Source organism: Mastomys coucha, unplaced genomic scaffold (genome assembly GCF_008632895.1).
Source record: "Mastomys coucha isolate ucsf_1 unplaced genomic scaffold, UCSF_Mcou_1 pScaffold16, whole genome shotgun sequence".
In the NCBI taxonomy this organism is placed as follows: domain Eukaryota; kingdom Metazoa; phylum Chordata; class Mammalia; order Rodentia; family Muridae; genus Mastomys; species Mastomys coucha.
In genome coordinates this window covers 56884483-56906581 of record NW_022196898.1, presented here as the reverse complement: position 1 = coordinate 56906581, position 22099 = coordinate 56884483, and the positions used below count along the sequence as shown (strand labels likewise).

At 46.2% G+C, this 22099-nt stretch overlaps 1 protein-coding gene and 1 long non-coding RNA gene across 8 annotated transcripts in view; one reads left to right on the top strand and one right to left on the bottom strand.

The window, feature by feature from the left end:
• Positions 1–4587: 4587 nt before the first annotated feature.
• Positions 4588–22099, bottom strand: part of Aknad1 (AKNA domain containing 1) — a 35601-nt gene continuing 18089 nt past the window's right edge. For 3 of the 5 annotated variants that reach the window (XM_031375213.1, XM_031375215.1, XM_031375214.1), the window contains exons 7-12: positions 15836–15933; positions 12278–12400; positions 12085–12192; positions 8773–8851; positions 5628–5754; positions 4588–4947 (exon numbers count right to left, since the gene is read on the bottom strand). In XM_031375213.1, coding sequence (XP_031231073.1) covers positions 4813–4947; positions 5628–5754; positions 8773–8851; positions 12085–12192; positions 12278–12400; positions 15836–15933 — 670 coding nt within the window. In that variant the 3' untranslated portion in view covers positions 4588–4812. Of the gene's footprint in view, positions 4948–5627; positions 5755–8772; positions 8966–12084; positions 12193–12277; positions 12401–15835; positions 15934–22099 lie in introns of those variants that run through there. The other 2 variants (XM_031375216.1, XR_004119771.1) reach the window with 2 other exon arrangements.
• Positions 5101–21307, top strand: LOC116093644. Of its 3 annotated transcripts, none has more exons than XR_004119773.1 (4): positions 5101–5256; positions 16565–16732; positions 17354–17712; positions 21040–21307. It is a non-coding gene; the product is annotated as an uncharacterized LOC116093644 (long non-coding RNA). The 3 variants fall into 3 exon arrangements; XR_004119772.1 differs by having other exon boundaries at positions 17261–17712; XR_004119774.1 differs by lacking the exon at positions 17354–17712.

Below are 22099 nucleotides of genomic sequence, written 5' to 3'. Positions count from 1 at the left end.
TAAAGGAGGGGAAACAAAGATTCTTCTTCCTCCAAACTCAGCTTCATTTCATAATTCACTTAAGGTTTGTGTGCGTCATTCAAGAAAATACCCTGTTTAAAAAAAAAAAAAAGCACAACTGAAGTCAGGTGTGGTGGCAGGCACTTTTAACCTCAGCAATCGGGAGGCTAGATCTCTGTGAGTCTGAGGCCAGCCTGGTCTACAAAGCAAGTTCCAGGACAGCCAGGGCTACACAGAGAAACCCTGTATCGAGAAAGAAACCAAAGGCACAAAGGGAGTCACTGCGCACATTGTTAGCCACACCTGCTTCCTTTGCTGTTGCATTAGCTACTTTTTCCCCTCATTGCTGACAACACGGCTAACAAAAGAAAGCTACTTAAGGACAGAAGGGTTTGTGTTGCTCACATTTGAGGGTTTGGTCTATAGTGGCCAGGAAGTGGGAGAGCAGGAGTGGGAGACATCCTGTCACCTTGCATACACAGTTGGAAAGAGAGAGGTGGATCCTGCCGTGCCCCTCACTTCCTGTTTATCCAGTGCAGGATCCCAGCCCATGGAAGGTGCCGTGGAGACTAGAACATCCACCTCAGTTAAATTCTCTAGAAATGCCTACACAGATATCCCCAGAAGTCGCCTCCTAAGCAAGTCCAAGTCCTGTCAAGTTGGCAATCAAGATTAACTCTCACAAGCCTGCCCCTTGTCAACTTGACACCCCAACACTTTGTTTTAAATCATAGCATTCCATTCCTGGACCCCAAAGTCTCATGTTCATCTCATGCAAAATGCATTTAGTCAATCCTCCAAGTCCAGGTCCAGTCAGTGTTGGTCCGTGATGAAGCAGAGGGGGCTTGCCACATCAGCTCAGGTTGACTGGGCTTCTCTGAGAGTCTCCTGAGACTCAAAGAAATCTCTTACCCACAATCCTCTATAAAATCAGCAATTTCCATGCCTCAGGTATACAGTGGTGCAGAGGCAGCAGCATCCCAAAAGGGAGAGATGGGGGCTTAATGAGTATATAGTTAGTCTTCTATTGTAACAGGCCCCCAGACCTTAGCACAACTGACTCCATGTTAGGGGCACCATCGTAACCTTAAAACCCAGCCTGTAGGCCCCAACACCGTCCTAAACAGGAACAAAGACCTAATCCATCCAAGGCCTGCTCCATGGTTCCAGGATCCAGGAAAGTCCCCAAGTGTTCTAACCTTGCTCTTTGGTTTCTGTAGTTCTGCTTCTTGCTAATGGAATTGTGCCAACCAGAATGTGGACTTTGTGCATAAAAGACAAAGAACTGTGGGGATCAGGGCAGCCTGATTTGGACAAGTTCCCCCAAGCAGCTGGCAGGCAATACAGACTTTCTATTCAGCTTTAAGAATGGCTGTGTGTGCTCTCTGGTGGACTTACCGGGAAGGACTTAATTGGCTTACAGGTTACAATCTGTCATGGAAGGAAATCAAGGCAGGAACCTGGAGAAGGGAACTGAGACAGATTCAGTGAAGGGGATTGCTGCTTACTGGCTCCCTCCACACGGCTTGCACAGCCTGCTTTCTTATTCATGCTTTTAAGAAGTGTGTTTGGGTCAGGCAGTAGTGGCGGACAGAGGCAGGCAGATTTCTGAGTTCAAGGCCAGCCTGGGCTACAGAGTGACTTCCAGGACAGCCAGGGCTACACAGAGAAACCCTGACTCAAACAAACAAACAAACAAGAACAGTGTGTTTGGGTAGGGAGGTTTTTGGGGACAATTAATCTTGGTTGTTAACCTAACTGGAGATGGAGGACTGCTTAGGAGACAACTGTGAGTGGGTCTGTGAGAACATTTCTAGAACGTTTAACCAACGTGGGAAGACTCAGGGCAGACAGTTTTGGAGAACACTTTGAATAAACGTCCTGGAGTCTGGCCCAAGAGAGCCTGCTATCAACACATTTAAACAACACAGAACACTTATCAATATAATGTGTATTCCAGCACCCAAGTTCTCAGGACAAGCGAAGAATGCAGCCAGATTCTTGGCCAGAATGTGTCATGAAGACTCTAGGCCAGTTTCCAAAAGAGTCCTTGCTCCCCTCTGAAACCCCACTGTCCACATGCCTCTCGGCATTCTGCGATTCTTCCTCCCCCATCTGAGGGGCTCTCAACTCCACTATGCCATGCTAGCTTCTGTAGCCAACAGCTCCAGACTCCTCCACATTCCTCCGTCAAACCAGTTCCAAAAGTGTTTCAACCCACGGTCAGGTTTATCTCAGCAACGGCCCCACCGCTCACTACCTTTGCAGTGTTAGTTACTTTTCTCTTTGCTCTGACAAAAGCAAGTTCTACAAGGAAGGTTTTATTCTGGTTCATGATATAAGGGTTCCTACCCATTGTGGAGGAACAATGGACAGCTGGAGTGGGTGGGAGGCAGCAGGTCACATAGCAATGAGACGGCTGCGGGTACTCCAATTCCTTCCTCCTATTATTCAGCCCAGGATCTCAGCCCATCCATTCAGGGAGGCCTCCTCAGTTAATCCTCTCTGGAAATGCCTTCCTAAATCTGCCCAGGTGTGGTCACACAGCTGCTTCTCATTCTTGTCAGGTTTATGTGCTTTCCCATCACATCTGAGTCTTGTAGATCTCCACCGCATTCTTTCCAGCATCTGCAGAATATCCCTCATTACCTACTGTGCGAACAGTAAGTAAAATGATTCGAGGAAGTTTTATCTTTAAAAAATGTAAAGACACCATTTGGCACAAATCCCCGCCATTTTTAATGTGTTCAAGGTTGCTGCTTCTCAAAAGTTACACTTTGCCTGGTAACTGCTCTTTCTGGCTAGCCTTACACTTTGTCACGGGAGAGTAGTCCTCCTCGAAGTAAGAACCCTCAGTGACCCAAGGCCATCTTGTGTTTGGTAACATCCTGTGACCTGCCAGAGTTTTCTGTAAGCTCCTAGCAGTGGGAGTGCAGGCCAGGTACGTGCTTTTTGGAATGTGTAGAATTTGGTAGATACAGTCTTCAACTTGGCAATGTGGTGGTTTGAATGTGCTTGACCCAGGGAGTGGCACCATTTGGAGGAGTGGCCTTGTTGGAGTGGGTGTGGCCTTGTTGGAGGAAGTGTGTCACTGTGGGCATGAGCTCTAAGACCTCATCCTAGCCACTTGGGAGCCAGTCTTCTCCTAGCAGCCTTCAGATGAAGGTGTAGAGCTCTTAGTTCCTCTGGCACCATGCCTGCCTGAAGGCTGCCATGTTCCCACCTTGATGATAATGGACTGAACCTCTGAACCTGTAAGCCAGCCCCAATTACATGTTGTCCTTTATTATTTAGTTGCCTTGGTCATGGTGTAAAAACATGGTGTGACCATGTGCCTTGGTCACAGCAGTAAAACACTAAGATAGTTGAACATACAATTTTTTTTTTTTTGTCAACTAAATGACAGTGTAAAATTCATATGCATTCAGTTGAAATTATCTCTAATTGGATTTTATTTGTTGGTTTGTTTGCTTTCAAGACTAGATTTTTCTCTGTGTAGCCCCGGCTATCAGAAATTGCCTATTTCTGTCCCCTGGGTGCTGGGAATAAAGGTGCTCCCCATTTGAATTTTTAAAATGTTATATTTATTCAGTGTGTGTGTGTTTATATAGCATGCACAGGTCAGAGGACAACTTTCAGGAGTTGGTTTTCTCTGTCTACCATACAGGTCCCAGGGGTCAAACTCAGGTTGTCAAACGTCTGGCAGCTGCCTTTACCCAACAAACCATCTCCCCAGTCCTGAAAAAAGTCCAAACTTGTATCTTTGCCCAGGCCAATGAGAAGACAGCAAAGTACTTTTCTGATCCTGGCAGTGGTAACTCCCAGGCAACTGTGCCATCGCAAAGAGAAACAGGGAGTATTTTACATTATGTGTGTCACTAAGCAATTGTGTTCAGTAGGTTGTCATATTCCAAGCATGTCTTACTTTAAAACCCCTCAACTTTGCTAGTGGGTTTAGCAGGCTCTGTGTCACCTTCCTCTGCAGCAGCGCACAAGATCTGTTTCCCATCTCACCAACCCAGATTCATGAAACTTCCCAGACTAATAGATAAAAAGTATTTGTTTTACAAATGCGGATGCTGGCAGCCAACCATTGGACTGAACACAGAAACCCCAGTGGAGGAGTTAGGAAAAGAACTGAAGGAGCTGAAGGGGTTTGCATGGCTCCAGCTGCATATGTAGCAGAGAATGGCCTTATCTGGCATCAATGGGAGGAGAGGCCCTTGGTCCTGTGAAGGCTCCATGCCCCAGTGTAGGGGAACTCCAGGGCAGGGTGGTGGGAGTGGGTGGGTGGGTAGGTGGGGGAACACCCTTATAGAAGCAGGGGGAGGAGGGATAGGATAGCAGGCTTGCAGAGGGGAAACCGGGAAAGGGGATAACCTTTGAAATGTAAATAAATAAAATATCCAATAAAAAAAGAAAAAATATTCTTTTTTTTTTTTTTTTACTTTGTCCAATAGTTGTGTTTCCTCTTTATTATTTCTTTTAAAACCTTGTTATTGCATATACAGTTAAAAGAACTAATGGTCCAACAGGTACACAAAGCCCTCTACAGCGCTTAGATAAAATAAACTCGGTTGGAAAGTATTCATTTTATTGTTTTTATTTTATTATGAATTAGGAAGAAGATAGATTTATTTACACATAAACACAGATTATTTTGCTTTTTTTTTTTTTCATTTAAGTACTTCGTGTAATTCATTTCTTAAAGTTTTAGTGTTTTCTCTAGAAAACCATCTTCCTACATTATCTCATAAGTAAAATATTTTGGAGAAGACCAAACATTTTAACCCTTGGCTGCCCCGGATTGAGTTAGTAGTGTCTTAGCTGGTGTCTCCATCGCTGTGCTTTGGTGAGGTCTTCTGCAATGGATTTAATCATTTGGTCGGTGGCTTTCTTCAGTTTGGTGGTTGTCCTTAAGGCTTGATCCAAAGGCGAGTTTAAAATCTACAGAGAAAGTCCACGTATTTTAGTCACATAAGCTTACTAAACGTCTCTGACGATTGGATTTACCCATTATTAAACATCACAAGATGGAATTTTTGGAGCATTCTGTTTCCACACGCTTTTATTTCTGTTTTTGAGGGCTTGTCTCCTAGGCAACCAGTCTGAGATGGAATGTATTTGTCCAGGGAAGGGAGAGGAAAAAGATGAACACGTGACTGAGGAAAGTGAGTCAGAGGCTGAGGGAAGCAGCCCAATGCCCTGTTCCTGCCAGAGAGAAGAACACTCAGGGGCCGTTGACAAGGACTGAGGGTGAGCATCAACTGATAGCACACATGCATATGAAAGTAACCCGAGGCTGGTGGTACTAGTCTGAACATCGGTGGCACCCCTAACAACAGTCACTGGAATAGACTGGGGCCTTCAAGCCTGGGCCAGGGGAATCCAGCAGAGGAGGTACCACCCACCAAACGCTTTCTCCAGGAAGTTTCCTTTGGATCCAGTTTAGGAATAATGCAAACCATGTAACTGATGAGGCCTTGAGTTTTTTAGGTTAGCGCTGAACAGAAATTGTTCTTAGCAGAACATTTTCTGAAAGTCCGTACTATACTGGCTTGAAAGCTAGCTGTTCTGTGCTCATTAAGGCCAGGTGCCTGAGCTGCAAGGATTCTCTCCGTCCTCACCTTAGAATCCATTTCTTCCATGCTACTGGAACATAAGGACTGGATTCTAGGAATCCCGAGGAAGTGGAGGTGGGGTGACGTTGTTGTAAGGTCTGAGGTCGAGGTCAGGTAAGTCTTCAGATGTTTTCTAGAAGACAAAAGCATATTGTTAACCTATATATGGCACCCCACACACATGCACGCGCTCCCTCTAGGCTCCGTGAAGACTGTGTGCATGTGCGTGTGTGTGTGTGTGTGTGTGTGTGTGTGTGTGTGTGTGTGTGTGTGTGTCTGTCTGTCTGTCTGTATGTATGTATGTAGCTGAGGGACTCTACCTTTTACAATACCCCTAGCTCCATGGATCCACAGCTGAACTTCAAGAAAAAGTGGTTGCTATAGCAAATGGGGTCTGGTCTTTCAGAACTGTTTGTTGTTTTCTTTTGTTTTGTTTCTCCAAAACAGAAAGAGCCAAGATTCCAAAGAGGTTCTTCTTTGTTATTCATTTAGTGCCAACCTTTTACCCTGCATATTTATAAAACAAATGCACACAAATGCCAACGGTGATACATTGGCTTGAGTTCACCCAAGCACCAGTGACCATGCATGGCTAGGCAGTGGGAAATGAAAGCAGCAACTCAAGTCAATGGTCCCCTCTATATTACCTACTCTCCTGTCATGTGATGGATGTGGTACAGGGATACTGGATTCAGGCTGACCACTGCATAGCTCTGCTGAACTGTTCCCTTAATCTACATGAAGAGAGGGTGCCACAGGAACTTGCCTGTAGAGGTCTGTGGCAGAGCCTCCTGCATATGGATCCTCCTGCATCTGGTCCCTCTGCCAAATATAATTTTAGGACAGACATGTGTGAGCAGCATCACCTCCAGGATGTCACTTCAAACGCATGTCACTTCAGAGTCTCTCTGCCCCTATCACATTCACATCAGCTGGTTCTGAAGTTCAATTAGCACATGGGACAGAGCCATTTTCCAGATGAGAGGCATTCTGCCTCAGGGTGGAGCAGTGTGGTGCAGCAAGAAGTGCAGGGGCTTTGGAGCCTCCATTCCCCGCCCCCGCCGTGTGGAGCATTCACTGCCTCCAACGGGACCACAGGATTGTTGAGTACTTCACTTGTAAGTCTTTTAAAATGTGTTACATCGTCATATGTGTATATGATGCATTTGTATGATTTGTTCTGATCCCACCCCCCTGCTGTCTCCACATCAGCTCCCTCCCCACCACTACCACCAAGTCCCCATCCCACTTCAAGTTTTGGGGGGAGGTGGGGGAGGCTTTATTTTGAGATCCAGTATCATTTTAAGCCAAGTACCATTCTTGGTGGTTTATGTGTAGTCTTGGTGAATCTGGTCCTATCATTCCCATTTTACAGGAAAGAGGAGGCTCAGGGAGGGTAAGTCACCTTTCCAAGGACAGAGATATGACAAACCCAAGATGTCTCCAAAAACTCCATTCTTTTGTTGATTTGGCTTTCTTTTTTTAATGATTTATATATTTGTGTGTGAGAGAGAGGGGGAGGAGGAAGAGGGAGGGAAGGGAGGTGTGCGTGTGTGTGTGTGTGTGTGTGTGTGTGTATGCGCATGTGTGTGCGTTTGTGTGCGTGTGTGTGTGCACGTGTGTGTGTGCGTGTGTGTGCGTGTATGTGTAAGCACATGTGTGTGCGTTTGTGCGTGTGTGTGTGTGTGTGTGTGTGCACTCGTGCGTGTGCTCACACACTCATAGAAGCCAGAAGAGGACCCTAGAGCTAGAGTTTCAGGTACACGTGAGCCAGCTGTGTGGGTGCTGGGAGTCAGACTTCAGCCCCCTGTTTTGGCATTTTGTTTCATTTTGTTTTTTGTTTTGTTTTGTTTCATGAGACAGCCTTATACAGCCCTGTCTGCCCTATCTTGCTCTGTAGTCCAAGCTTGCCTCAAACTTATCCATTCTCTCACCTTATCCTCAGAGCTCTGATTACAGGTGATCCGTGCTATACCTGACTTCAAATATTATATTTTAAATCACTGTACTTTTCTGGGTAGCAGGCTCAGGCTTGAATTTGTCTGGGTGAATAGCCTGGACTATTGCCACTCAGTCCTGTTGTTGGTTCTGCCTTAAACTTCACAGAACAGCTTCTCAGAATCACCCTGAGCCAACCTTCCACGACCCCTAGCGGACTCTCCCATTGCCGCCTTGTTTGGCCTCTGGCTCCAGTTTCTGCTCCTCTAACCCACTTCTTGTTTCTCACTAGCTGCAGTGATGTTTTGTTTTGTTTTATGAGACTGTCTTCAGTTGACCCAGAACTCACTGTAACCCAGACTGGCCAGAACTCCTACCTAAGCCTTCTGAATACTGGGACTACAAATGCAAGCCACTGTGCCTGACCACTGCAGTGATCTCTTACAATTCTATAAAAGTCCCGATTTTAAAAGTCCCTTGGCTTCTTGTTGTTCTGAAGAATCTGAAGACCTGCCTTCGCCTGCTTCGTCTTGCCCCTGCCGCTCCCTTTGGGCTCCTGGCACACTGACTGACGGGTTCCTGAACTTGCCCAAGGACCTTTTCTCCTCAATAAGCCTTAATCTAGAGTTCTTCACATCCCTCCTGGTGTCCTGTGATAGTCCATTCAGACTTTGCCTTTGAGCTCAGGTTCCTAAACCACCAAATAAGGTCAAGCAGTGCTCTACACGCTCCCTTCTGACACTCCCAGCTCCTCCATCAGAAAACAGCTCAGGGGCAGGCACCACCTTCTCAGCCTCCACACTGAGCACAAAGGCCTGCCTTTGGCACTCAGACATTGCTGAATGAACGAATGAGTCCATGACTGAAGTAACACCAGATACATCTAGGCTTGAATTCCACCTGTCCCAGTGACAGTCCAGGACAAGCATCCTGTCTAGTTAATGAAATTCGTGTGTGTGTGTGTGTGTGTGTGTGTGTGTGTGTGTGTGTGTGTGTGTGTGTATGTGCGTCTATATGTGTTGGCATTTGTGTGTTTAATTTTTAGGACAGAGTCTTATTCTACACCCCACTGGCCTCAAGCTCATCATGTAGCCCAAGTCTAGACTTCAACTTTTGGTAGGCATCCTGCCTTGGCCTCTCAAGTTTAGAGAAGATTGGTAAGAGCTGCCATACCTGGCTCTGATTTTGTTCTTAGTAATAATGAGAAACTTACCCTGCCGCAGGATCACGCTCATCTTGACCAGGGTCTGAATTCACTCCCCAATAGCAGATCCATTTTGCTTTTGAACAAGCTGAAAAATGTTAGCTGTGATTAAACTCAGAATATCAAAATGGCCTTCACTGATCTTTGAGGTGGGGGCCAGTCTGGTACACACTGCAAGTTCCAGGGCAGCAAGAGTGAGAACCTGCCAAAAACAAAAAGTCAGAGAACTCTACGTGGCGGGGTGTCCTCCTCACCCTTGCAGTGCTGATGAAACGGTTCATAAAAACGTAACAACTGCCGGGCGGTGGTGGCACACGCCTTTAATCCCAGCACTTGGGAGGCAGAGGCAGGTGGATTTCTGAGTTCTGAGGCCAGCCTGGTCTACAGAGTGAGTTCCAGGACAGCCAGGGCTACACAGAGAAACCCTGTCTCAAAAAACCAAAAAAAAAAAAAAAAAAAAAAAAGTAACAACTGTGTAAGCAGAGGAGTTGAGGAGCACAGAAAACAGAATTTTCTCTCAATAACTCAGAATTCATGAAAAGAAACAACTTTATTTTTAAATTTGTATTGGATTTATTGATTTATTATGTGCAGTACACACACACCACTGCGCTCATGTGCAGGTCAGGGGACACTGGCAGGAGTCAGTTCTCTCCTCCACAAGTCCCTGGCACTAAACTAACACCGGCAGGCTTGGCAGCAAGGACTTCACCAGCTAACCCACCTTAGTGACCCTGTTTCTGGTTGAGACAGTCTCACTCTGTATCCTAGGCTGGCCTTGAACTTATAGCAATACTCTTGACTGTCAGTTTTCCAGGTGTGAACTATGATGACCAATATGAAGCTCTGGCATAAAACTCAAGTAGAGCTCTGAAGACTGAGGCAGAAGAGTTACCATAAGCCCAAGTCTGGCCTGGGCTGGAGAAAGAGAGATCCTGCTTCAAAATAAGAAATAAATATTTATATATTTTATATTTATATAAATTATATTTTATATATTACATAATAGGTATTATATAAATATTTATTTATTTACATTTAATTTACTTGTAGATATTTATTTGTTTATTTATTAGCAGTTAAGAGACCAGGAATTTATATTCCCTGGGTATTCATCATGTGACCAGGCACTTTTTTTTTTCAGGTGAGGGCCACTATTTTGTCTGGTAAACATAGGGAGGGTGCTGTTTCCAAAAGGAGAAACCCAAGTGAATTCTAGCCTCTTCATGAACATTAGGAGCAAGGGTTTTAGGAAACAGAACTAATTCCAGAAGAGAAACTAAATGATGAAGAGAAACATGAGCGGTTAGCAAGGAAAGGAAGAGACAAGTGTGTGTATGTTGGGGGGGGGGTGTCTGCACTGTGTGTTACAGAGTGTATGGGGGTCTGCACTGTGTGTTACAGAGTGTATGGGGGTCTGCACTGTGTGTTACAGAGTGTATAGGGGTCTGCACTGCGTGTTACAGAGTGTATAGGGGTCTGCACTGTCTGTTACAGAGTGTATAGGGGTCTGTACTGTCACAGAGTGTATATGAAATGCACCACTGCTCCCACCGCTAAGCCGCACTGTGCATTTGAACAGGTGGTTGCCGGCTGATGGGGATGCTTTAGGAACCGAAGCAGCTCTGGGTGGAGGTAGGACTTAGATGGAGGCAGTGTAGCACTGGAGGATGGGTTTTACAGGTTACAGACTGGCTCTGCTTGCAGTCAGCGCTGTTTTCTGACTAGGAAAGATATAAACGGCCTCCTCACACCCCTACCACCTTGCTCTCCTTGCTGTACCCTTTCAGCCTGTAAGCCACAGTCAACCCTCCCTCCCTCAAGTTGTTTCTGTCAGGAGTAACTCGACTGTGCTAAGTAACACTTCAGTTGCCTAGGACCTCCCCTTCCCTTTCCCCTTCCTCTTCCTCCTCTGCCCTTCCCACTCTGATCTAAGTCACTGGGGTCTCAAGAGAGCGGCTCTGCTCCTATCCACCCGACAATGACAGTCAGCAGAGACTATTGCTCAGTGTTGGGTCACGAACACAGATGCTAATGAGTTCAATCTCAGTTGGCAGTTGTCTCTAACTGTAGCTTGGACTTCACTGGGAACAGAAACACCCATTTGAAATGAGCTCAATGCCATGGGATTCAGTTCTAGACCAGACTGCAGATCGCCACCAGATGATTAACAATGTCTCTCAGATGAGGAGCCGAGAGGTGTGTCCATCAGCTCCCTTCACTGAAGGTTCTTTCCCGAGACTGAAGGAAAGATGCCCTCTCGTGGTATCTACCCTCAAGGCACTGCATATCTCCTAAGGGAACTCCGGATCCCACCTCAGTGATTCTGTGGAACTTCTCACATATGTATTAGAAGTCCAGGTCGAGGATACAGTTCAGTAACAGAGCACTTGCCTATGTGAGGCTCTGGGTTCCATTCCTGGTACCTTAGAAGGGGATGAAGAAAGGCGGGGGCGGGGGGCATCAGGGGTATGAGAGGAGGAAGGGGACGTAGAGGGGACGTAGAGGAGGAATTGAGGCCCAAAGACCAAGAAGATAGTAAAGAAATCCACTATGGGCCTTCTACAGGATCATAGTGACTCACTTCAGGAGAATATATCGAATCAAGGATTTGTCAGCTGGGGAGGTGGTAGAGGAGCCTGACTAAGTCATGTAAGTGGCATCCTTTGCTCTCGGCATTGGCAGTTGTGAAAAGTGAGAGACATTCTGCCTGGTGCCTTAGAAAAGAAGGATTGTAGAGGGATGGAGGAAAGGACTTCCCAGTCAGAGAAGTGGGCATGGCTGGCTGCTGAATGAAACAGGATGCAGCTTCTCCTTGGCTCCCGTCCTCACAGCATCCTTGGACCTGGCTTTTAGTACTTACCATATTTGCTTTGAGTTTTCCTTTCTTGGGTCTAAGTCCCTTTTAATCAGGAATCTCTTGGGGGGAGGTGCTGCATCTTAGTCATCTTTATAAATAAATGCAGAGTTTCCAATTTTTTTTCCCCAAATATTGCAAATGTTTGCATTGGAAATTACCAACAGCAGGCCTGAGGAAAGTACTGTGAACACTGAGTAGGGAGAGCGATGGAGTCAGCCGTTCGTTGCTTCGGAGTGTGTGTTTGCCACTGACTTGACTAGCACAGCGCCTCTAACTTCACAGCCCCCGTGGCACTGATAGCATTTGCCAGTTCCCAGCCCCTGCCCAGCCTCTTTACGACTCCCCATGCAGACCTGAATTTGGAAGTGTCTCGAAAGCGCAGGAGACCCACACAGCCATCTAGAGAGGGTGGGGAAATGCGGTTATTGACACAGACAGGACCCTACAGGAGATGTACTTACAAGATGCAGAGATTTTATTTTCATGTAAGAAGTGAGACTGGACAAAGGTATATCCTCCACTGTGATTTAAGTCATCTTGTCCTGGAGTATCATATCTATAATAAAATTCTAAAAAGAAAAGGTTGAAGATACAGCCTCTTGCCTGGGAATGACGACTCTCTAACCGACCCCTCCTGGAGTCAGATCATCTCACCTTTCGGTGGGTCTGCCTCACAGACTGTCTGGGAGTTCCGAGTCTTGCTTCCGTAGGCCTCACATTTGTTACTCTGTAGCCCAGTGCCAGGATCAGGACAGAAGCTGGGCCCTGGATCAGAACCTAAAAAGGTGCCCAGAGTGTAGGTTTGTTAACCACAGTCATGTGAAGTGTGGAGAGCAAGAGCGCCAATGTGCTGGGCACACTGTGGCTGTGACGGTGCCAGGGAATACCAGGGTGTTTAGAAAGGCAGGCCCAGGCAGGGAAGCATGTAAGCATGAGTCACAGATGGGGTGAGTGCAAGACCTGGGGTTGAAACCTGGCTCTGCCGCTTTTTAGCTGTGATGGCTGAAAACATCTACGTTGATTCTTTCATATCTCATCTATCTATCTATCTATCTATCTATCTATCTATCTATCTATCTATCTATCTATCAATCATCTATCTACCTATCATCTATTTATTTATTGAAGCAGGCTCTCCCAGCAAAGTCCTGGCTGTCCTGAAACTCACTCTGTAGACGACGAGGCTGTCCTCAAACTCCTAGAAATCCCACCTGCCTCTGCCTTTTGAGTGCTGGAATTAAAGGTGTGTACCGCCACACCCAGCTAATACTCGCTTTGAAAGATGGCACCTGGGTTAGGTTCTGACTATAGAGCATCTGCTTGGAGTACACAATGCGCTGGGTTCGATCTCAGCACTACAGGGAAAAGGAAGGTGTTGGTCTGAACCCCTGAGTATGGGTTTGTGTCTAACAAAATGGAGCAGCATCGACAGTCTAATACCCCTCCCCCTCCCTCATCCTTGCTGGCGAGGAAGCTGTCTGTCAGATATCAGCCACAAGCAGAGTGACCTATCGGAGGCTCCATGAGTATCCCCATCAAAGATTATTTGAGTAACCCTCTCTGGAGCCAGGTCCCTAGCGAAACCTTCAGGCAAACTCAGCCCTGACAGACAACTCCTAGGGAACTCTGCCTGAACCCCCCACTTGAGATACCAAATACCAGATACCAGAGCCACAGAAACTGCCAGATAATGGTGGTTATTATTTTGAGGTTCTGGGGTACATTGTTATCAAGTGGGAGGGAACTAATATACCGGGTCTTTGACCCAATTAATTTCTCTGAGTTGTATTTCCTTATCTGTAAAATAAATATAATCCCCATCTTACAAAGGTGTTTATAATAATGAAAAGATACTATGTCAATGCCCTTTATAGTAGCATCAAGGGCTCAGAGGGATGGAGAGATAATTCAGAAGTTAAGAGCATTTGCTGTTCTCATGGAAGGGTGTTTGGTTCCCAGACCCCCATGGGCACTCACCACTGTCTGTTACTCCAGTTCCAGGGGATCCAATGCCCTCTCCTGGCTTGCACCACTATGAGATATGTGTTTGGTGTGTGTATACACACAGTCAAACACTTGTACACATAAAAACAAGTAAGTCAGGCATGGTGGTGCATGCTTTTAATCTCAGCACTTGGGAGGCAGAGGTAGACAGATGTCTGTGAGTTTGAGGCCAGCCTGGTCTACATAGTGAGGTCCAGGATAGTCAGGGCTGGGTAGAGAGACATGCTTCAAATAAATAAATACATCTTTTAAAAAATGTGTTTTTTATGTTTTTGTATGTTTTTATCTACTATATATGAGGACATAAATGGTTTTATATAGCATAAAAATATTCTCCCCAGAGGCAGACATGGTTGCTAAAGCCCATAATACTACCACTTGCGGGGCAAAGTCAGGAGGCTCAGAAGTTCAGGGCTGACCTCAGCTACACAGAAAGTTTGAGGCCCAGCCTGGGCCACATGAGACCCTGTCTCAAAAAACAAAAAGCCTTCCCCAGTAAGAAATTACCATAGAATGTTTAGTCCCAGTTGTAGATAGATAGACTTGAAAAGGTATCTTTTTTTTTTTTTTTTTTTTTTTTTTTTTTTTTTTTTTTTTTTTTTTTTTTTTTAGGTTTTTTGAGACAGGGTTTCTCCTGTCCTGGAACTTACTCTGTAGACCAGGCCAGTCTCGAACTCAGAAATCTGCCTGCCTCTGCCTCCCAAGTGCTGGGATTAAAGGCGTGCGCCACCACTGCCTGACTCAAAAAGGTATCTTGATTTGTAAAGCATAGAACAGTGTCCAGATCTTCCTTGGGCTAAATGAACAGTTCTGAGGATTTTTTTTTAAAGTTTAAATTGAGACATTACAAATACTTTATCGTTTCATTTAAAGATAACAAGGGCTGGGATGTGGGTCAGAAGCAGAGCGCCTGCTTAGCATGTATGAAGCCCTGAGTTCAAGCCTCTGGTCATCAATGACAGCAACAAGAAGTGGACACAGTCCCACCTTCCTGTCATCCTAACTGCCATACTGAAGCAGGAGAGTCCAGGAGTTTGGGGACAGCATAGGTAACATAGCAAGACATTCCCTTTGAAAAAGAAATAAAAGTAATGAGTTGAACTTAACAAAGTAATATATTTTCAGTAATTTTTTTTTCCAAAAGTGAAACCCAAAGCTAATGAGAAGAGTTGTTATTTTATGCTTTGGTAACTATCTTTGCCTTTTTGTTTTTCTCTTGTGGCCCAGGCTGGCCTCAAACTTTCTATGTAGCTGAGATCAGCCCTGAACTCCCGATTTTCCTGCCTCTGCCTCACAAGTGGTAGTGTCATGGGCTTTTAGCAACCATGCTTGCCTTTGGGGACAGTAGCTGGGAGTCAGGTTCCAAGGCTGCATCCCTATAAACCAATACTGTTGGGAAAAAGAAAGAACCTCCTTGAAAATTCCTGGTATAAGCATCAAGTTTAGCAAGTGTTCAGTCCGTTAAGCCTGTTATTTGAAGTGCTGGGAACTTCCCTGATCCTCTGCAAGACCAAGATTCATCACTGCTGAAACATCTATCCAACCCTCCAAAGCTCTTATTTGAAAATATACCATCCTCAGCGAGGTCAATTCAGAACCAAACGAGATCTAACAGGATGCTGAGTGCCCTCAAGGCACCAGGCACAAGGAGCATGCGCATAAGCATGCTGCATCAGCTCTCCAGCCGGCACCTCCAGCTCAGGTATGAGGAACTGATGCTGGCAAGCTTGGGAGCTGCCTGAGCAGGCCGGCCTCTGGGTCACCTCTCTATTACCTTCAGCGGTTTGGCCAGGGTTTAAACTCAGCTTTAAACTGTCTAGAGAGCAAGGCTCTTATGACTAAGGTCACTGAGTCTCACATACTCATGCTCCCTTTGCCTGCTCCCACCCCCAGCTCTCTCTGCCTCTGTGCGATGCATGGGGATGAGTCAGGAGCACCTTCCACTAGGCTGGTAACCTTACCAGGTCCAGTTATGGATCCAGCTCAGAGCATGGTGCCGGGCATAGTCTAGAAACATGTATTGACACTTTACTGTGCTTAATCACTCCTTAAATAGCCCATTTCATGTTTTGAAAAAGGGAAACAAACACCATCCTAAGTCAAAGGTCATGCTATCGCAATGGCTGATGGCAAGCTGGGGCTCACAGCGAGCAGATCCAACAGAGAGGGATCACTAACGACTACGTACCCCCAAGCCTTCCAGCTTACCGAGAGGCAAGTCTTGGGGCGGTGTTTTTTCATGGATGCTACTGGAAAACTTCCCACAGTTGTTCGGTCTGTGGCCCCTTTTCTCCATTTTCTGTTTCCTAAAAAAAAGAAAATGAGGTCTCAAAATTTTAGTACTCTTGTGGGTAAACTGAAAACTTAAATTTCTCTGGCATTCTCCAGGCTGGTGAGATAGTTCAGTGGGTACGGTTGCTTGCCACCAAGCCTGCTGGCTTAAGTTTGACCCTTAGAACCTACATCATGTAAGTAGAAAACTGATATCTACAAGTTGACCTCTGACCTCTACATACAGGGCTTGGCACATGCCTACACACACACACACACACATACACACACACACACTACTTTATAATGTAAAAAGAATACACATTTTAAAAAGGAATTTGCAGGGGACTGGTGAGATGGCTCAGTGGCTAAGAGTACTAACTGTTCTTCTGAAGATCCCGAGTTCAAAATCCCAGCAACCATATGGTGGCTCACAACCATCCATAATGAGATCTGACGCCCTCTTCTGGTGTGTCTGAAGATAGCAACAGTGTATTTACATATAATAAATAAATAAATAATTAAAAAAAAGAAATTTGCAGTACAGAATTATAACAATTGGTATTTTCTTCATAATGCTATATGAAAATCATTTGTGTGTGTGTGTGTGTGTGTGTGTGTGTGTGTGTGTGTGTGTGTGTGTTGTTGGTTGGTTTTATTTTTCAGGCTGGCCTGAAAACCTTCAGGCTGCCTCCAACCTTCAGGACTGGGACTTCACGTCAAGCCATCACACCTTTGTCTCACGACAATTCTTGTTTGGGAAGAAGGCATACGATACATTCATTAGCACTGGTTCTCATCGCTCTACGTACAAGCTAAACAGAGTATGGCAAAGTGAGTTTTGTCCCAGGGGCTAATGGCTGGGAGTCTGGAGTTCACTTAATAGCATGTGGCCACTAGGGGGCATCAGAAAGACGCTGCTACTACCATCAGGAGATGTCTCTGGCCCCTTGTAGTTTCAGCTTCCCTCCACGCAGATTCTAACTCCTCCAAAAGAATTTTAATGAATAACAGCTCTTAACAACTCTCTTGCTGGGCCCCGGAATACAGTAACAGGCCCTGGGGGAGAGTGCACGTTCTAGTGTGAAAGGCACAGAGAGTCTGGGACAACCTGGGACAGATGGGACAGGTTTGCCCACAGCTGATTGTAGAACTTGCAGCATTGCTGAGCAAACACATTCCCTCCCTCCAGCTGTGCCTAAGCCTGATGGTCCAAGAGAGGACCCCACATGGGGTTTCTGGGGTTGAGACTGGAAAGCCAGGCCCTTTCCAGCCCTTTCCTACTCATGGAAAAACATGTCCTCCTCCTGAGTCATATATTTCCTCACACCTCATTTTCTGTCTCCACCCTCTGCCTCTGAGGCCTGTGAACATCTGCTCTCTGAGTGGAAAGCTTGGATATCGTTCAAGTGAGTTCAGGCCAACGCATCGATTACATTTCTCTGCTGCTTTTAGACTTCTCTCCGCACTCAGAGCTCGCCAAACAGAAGAGCCAAGAGCAATTCTACTGGAGAAGGCCATTTTCCAGCAAGACAAAACAGCTAACATTTTCTCTCCCATCCCAAGGCCTGCATCAGAAACAGCACTCGGGATTTGTATTAATATATCCCATTAGAATATTTACATTTAAGCAATTTACAGTTGGTGGATCAACAAACTTCATAAAGAATACAACCCGCTGACACCAGTAAATGGGGGCTTCGATGCAGACTGCAAGTGAATAATTCCTTAGGACTATTATGAATGTTAATGATTCCAGTTCTCAAGTCATATTGTACCCAGTGACTTCCCACAGCGACGTCACAAAGTCACAGGTGTGATTTTACATTTTCTTCCCCCTACCTCCTTTTAAACACTCACTCTGGAACACTAGTCCCAGAGGAGGCTGATTTTTTTTTTTCTGGAGGGGGGTGTAGGGGACTTAAACTAGGAATTTGAAAAAGAAACAATTGGCACTTTAACACTTAATCATTTTTTTCTTTTGAGTCAGAGTTTCATGGTGGAACTCTGTAGACCAAGCTGGCCTCTAACTCACAGAGATCTCCCTGCCTCTCCTAGGATTAAAGGTGTGTCACCACGCCCAGCAATCAAGATCTTTTATAAATGTCAAAATATTTCATTAGGCCTACTACAAATCTTTTCTTTTTTTCTTTTTTTTAAGATTCCCAAATCTGGATTGCTAGTTAATTCAATCCACTAAAAATCACAAGGCTGGGCTGCCCGGGTGAGCAAGCTCAGTGGTGTCCTATGTTTTAGGGAGGGTTCAGAGCTGTGGTCTCTGAGCCAAAGGCTTGAAACTCTCACTAGTCCATGCCAGGCAATGCATGGGGCTCTGGAGCCCAGCCCCACACTGTTCCTTTTTCTAGGGGCAGAAACTTAATAAAGCACTCGTGGCAGGTTGCTCCCATGGAGGATGGCTCTCCAACAGGAAGCTACAGTCCTCCGGACTGCTCATCCACTCTTATTGGAGCTCATTATGTACTTTAAACGGTGGTTGCAAAACAGTTCCTCCCTCCTTGACTCTTGACCTTTCCAGGTAAAGCTGCTGAGGTAAAGCACTAGGAGGTGGCGCCTCTCTAACTGATAGCTACAAACAAACGTCCTGAAACCACCCACGTAGGCCAGCTGTTGTTCCAATGGGCGTTTCAAAGCGGTCCTGATTTCTCTTTAGGGTTTTATAGCTTACAGCTTGTTAATGCTGGAGGATTTCTTCCTAAAGAATTCAAAGGTCTGCCCAGAGAAGAGGAAATGGGCTTGGTTCTGGTGAGACCCAATAGGAAAGACTGTGTGTGTGTGTGTGTGTGTGTGTGTGTGTGTGTGTGTGCGCGCGCTCGCATGCATGTTCTCTCTCTCTCTCTCTCTCTCTCTCACACACACACACACACACACACACACACACACACACACACACACAAGCACGGCAGTCACATGAAGGAGTATGTCAGTGTATATGCAAGCAGAGGCTACTGCTGTTCACCTTATTGCTGAACTGGAAGGCTGGTTGGCCGCCTTCTGGGGTAGGGCTGCAGCTCTGTGGCAGCACACTGGGTGTAGCATAAATTCATTTCATCCTTGCAACAAAAGGGAATCCCTAGAACTCCCCAAATCTGTTCATCCTGGGGTGGAGGGAGGAGGACTTTGAAAGTAAGATGAGCACAGGGGAAGGCACCTGTACAACATTCTCTCAACTGTACTCCAGATTGCAAAATATTTTTGAAGGAAGAAAAAACGCTTCCCTTTCATAAACCAGGCCAGAAGAGGTTCTGTCCACAGGGAGACATCGGAGCTAAGTGTGGGCTCCTTCCTCGGGTCTCCCTGGGCTCTGCTTCCTGTCTATAAGAGCTGCCTGGCAATTGTCTCTGGTCCTGATGTGGCCAGGTCAACCAGGCCTGGCCTGCGTGCCTGTGCTTTGTGGCCCAGGAGAATCTTAACAGTGCCTAAGGAAGGCAGGCCTATGCAAAGATGGTGGCACACCATCCACACTGTGCTTTCTGCTGCCCACTCCTTGGGGAGGGGGGGAGGTGCTTCCTGAGGATGGGCGGGAGGCCATGGTGGGTTCATAATTCCAATGAGAGTGGATGCTAGCTAAACCAAGCCACTGGCTGAAGCCTGGATCAAGGGGCTGGGCTCTCTCGCCTAGAAAATCTGCCATGCTGGTTCTTTACTATACAAAGCATCAAAATCCTTGCAGTTTTTAAAATGATGAACACGCCTCACCCCACCTACCATGCCGGCATTGCTAAGAGGGGCTAGTTCGGTAGGAGCCATGCTTTAAAGTCTCCCAGGTGATTCTGAGAGCATTTCCCTAAGGAAGCATATGCCTCAGCACGGGCAGCTTGATCTTGAACATTGCCCAGCGTGGGTATTTCTGGCTATGCTGAATTCTAGCTCTCACTTGCGCCGCTGCTATCCGTGGTGAGCAAATGTCTTTCCTGGGCTGGGGAGATGGCTCGGTGGGTAAGAATACTTCCCAGACAAGCATGAGTATCTGAGTTTGAATCCCCAGACCCTATCAAATGCATGGCATCTGTATGGACAGGTATCTGTATCCCTAGCATTTACAGATGTGAGCGTGTGTTTGTGTGTGTGTGTGTGTGTGTGTGTGTGTGTGTCACACGCCACGGTGCGTGTGTGGAGGTCAGAAGACAAGCTGCAAGTGTCGGTCCCCACCTTCCACCTTGCAGAGACAGGTATCTCTTGCTTCTGTGGATGCCCTGTGTAGTCCAGGCTAGCCAAGCTACCCAGGCTACTCTCCTGTCTCTACCTCCCATCTCTCTGTAGGAAAGCCATGGCATCTGTGTTTTCACATGGGTTCCAGGAATCAAATCTGAGTGGCCAGGTTTACACAATTACCACTTTTACCCACTGAGCTATCTCCCAGCCTCTAGAAAATAAGTTTTAAACCAGTCTGACCATTGGCTATTCCAGCTCAAAGCTGATTTTGGGTGTTTTTGTTTGTTTGTTTGTTTTCCAAAGAAATGTATTCATATGTGAATTAATACACGATCTAGGGGCTACTTGTATCCTAAACGCTGGAAACACACATAAACACCTTACGCACGTACAACCACACAAATAAAAGGGCTGAAGCTCCCGCCATGTAGTTTGGCTGTGGCCCAACCCTTCATGTCAACAGAACATAAATGTCCCTTTTCCACCATTATAAACAATGTTGGCCCAAGCATTACTGGCTGTGTAGGTTTTTCCACATTCTGAATTACTTCCTGAGGAAACATCTGGGCCAAAGGTTTTGAGTGAGTTTGTGTAGTGACACATTTTGCCAGACTGCTTTCGACAACTTTCTCAATTGGATTACACAGCTGCCAACGACGTGGGCAGCTCAGCTTGACCACATGTTTCTCGGACCAAGAATTTATCACTTGAAAATGTTTTCGCTCACTTAACATGGCGGGGGGTGGAGGGGTGTGGAGCAAGCCACGTTGCTTAGCATCTTTTCTAGAATCAAAGGAGGTGAATTCTTCCCTTGTGGTCATTTTTTGGTTCTCTTTCCTACTTACAACTTTTTAGTTCACATCCTGTTTGATCATTCTTTTTTTTTTTTGGTGGGGGGGGGCTTCAGTGTTGTTACTTTTTTCCTTGATGGAGATGACTATAGTGTTTGATTTCCTACTGTGTTCCAGATGCTTCTCATGCAGCCTTCTCTGCGACTCTGCACTCCAGCTCTAATAAATACGATTAACACAGAGAATGTCACAAGGTCCTCCACAGAAGGGCAAGTTGCTGCGCTGTGACTGACCCTGTCGTGTGTGACTCATGAGCACGTGCTCTTGACCCCCATTGTGCTTTCTCTGTCAGAGCACTGAACAGAATAACGACTTCCACACCAGCATTGCGCACTCTTCCTATTTTCTTAACTATCTGCCTTTTAAAATATAACAATAACTAAGGTTTCAGTATTTTTCTTTCTTTTTCGAGACAGAGTTTCTCTGTATAGCCCTGGTTGTCCTGGAACTCACTCTGTAGACCAGGCTGCCCTCGAACTCAGAAATCCGTCTGCCTCTGCCTCCCAAGTGCTGGGATTAAAGGCGTGCGCCACCACCGCCTGGCAAGGTTTCAGTATTTCAAATGTAGGTGCAGGGTTGGTGTCCAACAGAAAGTGTGAATAGCCAATGAACTAATGATCACTGGTGAACTTCACCAACAGTCAAAAAATGAACAGGGAGATGCCTGGTTTTACTTCCCGGCTTAGCAAAGGTAGGGAAGAAAAGGCAATTGAGTGGACTGAAGAGGAAAGCGCGCATGCCCGTGTAGGACTGAGTCCTGCACACTGGAGCTACCTGCTTCATGAGAAGGTTCCGTGTGCACCGTGATCCATTCCCTACAATGCTAAGATGTGATTCTAAGATATGTACATGAAGCTGGGTAGCCCATGCGGAGCAAGCCAGTGAGCAGCACTCCTCCAAGGTCTCTGCATCTGTTCCTGCCCTGACTTCCCTCAATGACAGACTGCAGCCTGTGAGGCGAAACAAACCCTGCTCCCCTCCCCCGTTGCTTTTGATCACAGCCTTTATCACAGCGATAGATACCCAACCACGATCCAGAGCCAGGGTACCTAAGCCAGGGGTTTCCAATTCATTCACAGGGAAATAACCCCTAGACCTTTGCTACTCAAATGGCCATCCCCAGATGGGAACCAGCACAGTTGGGACCACCTAGGAGCTTGCTGTCACTGCAGAGGCA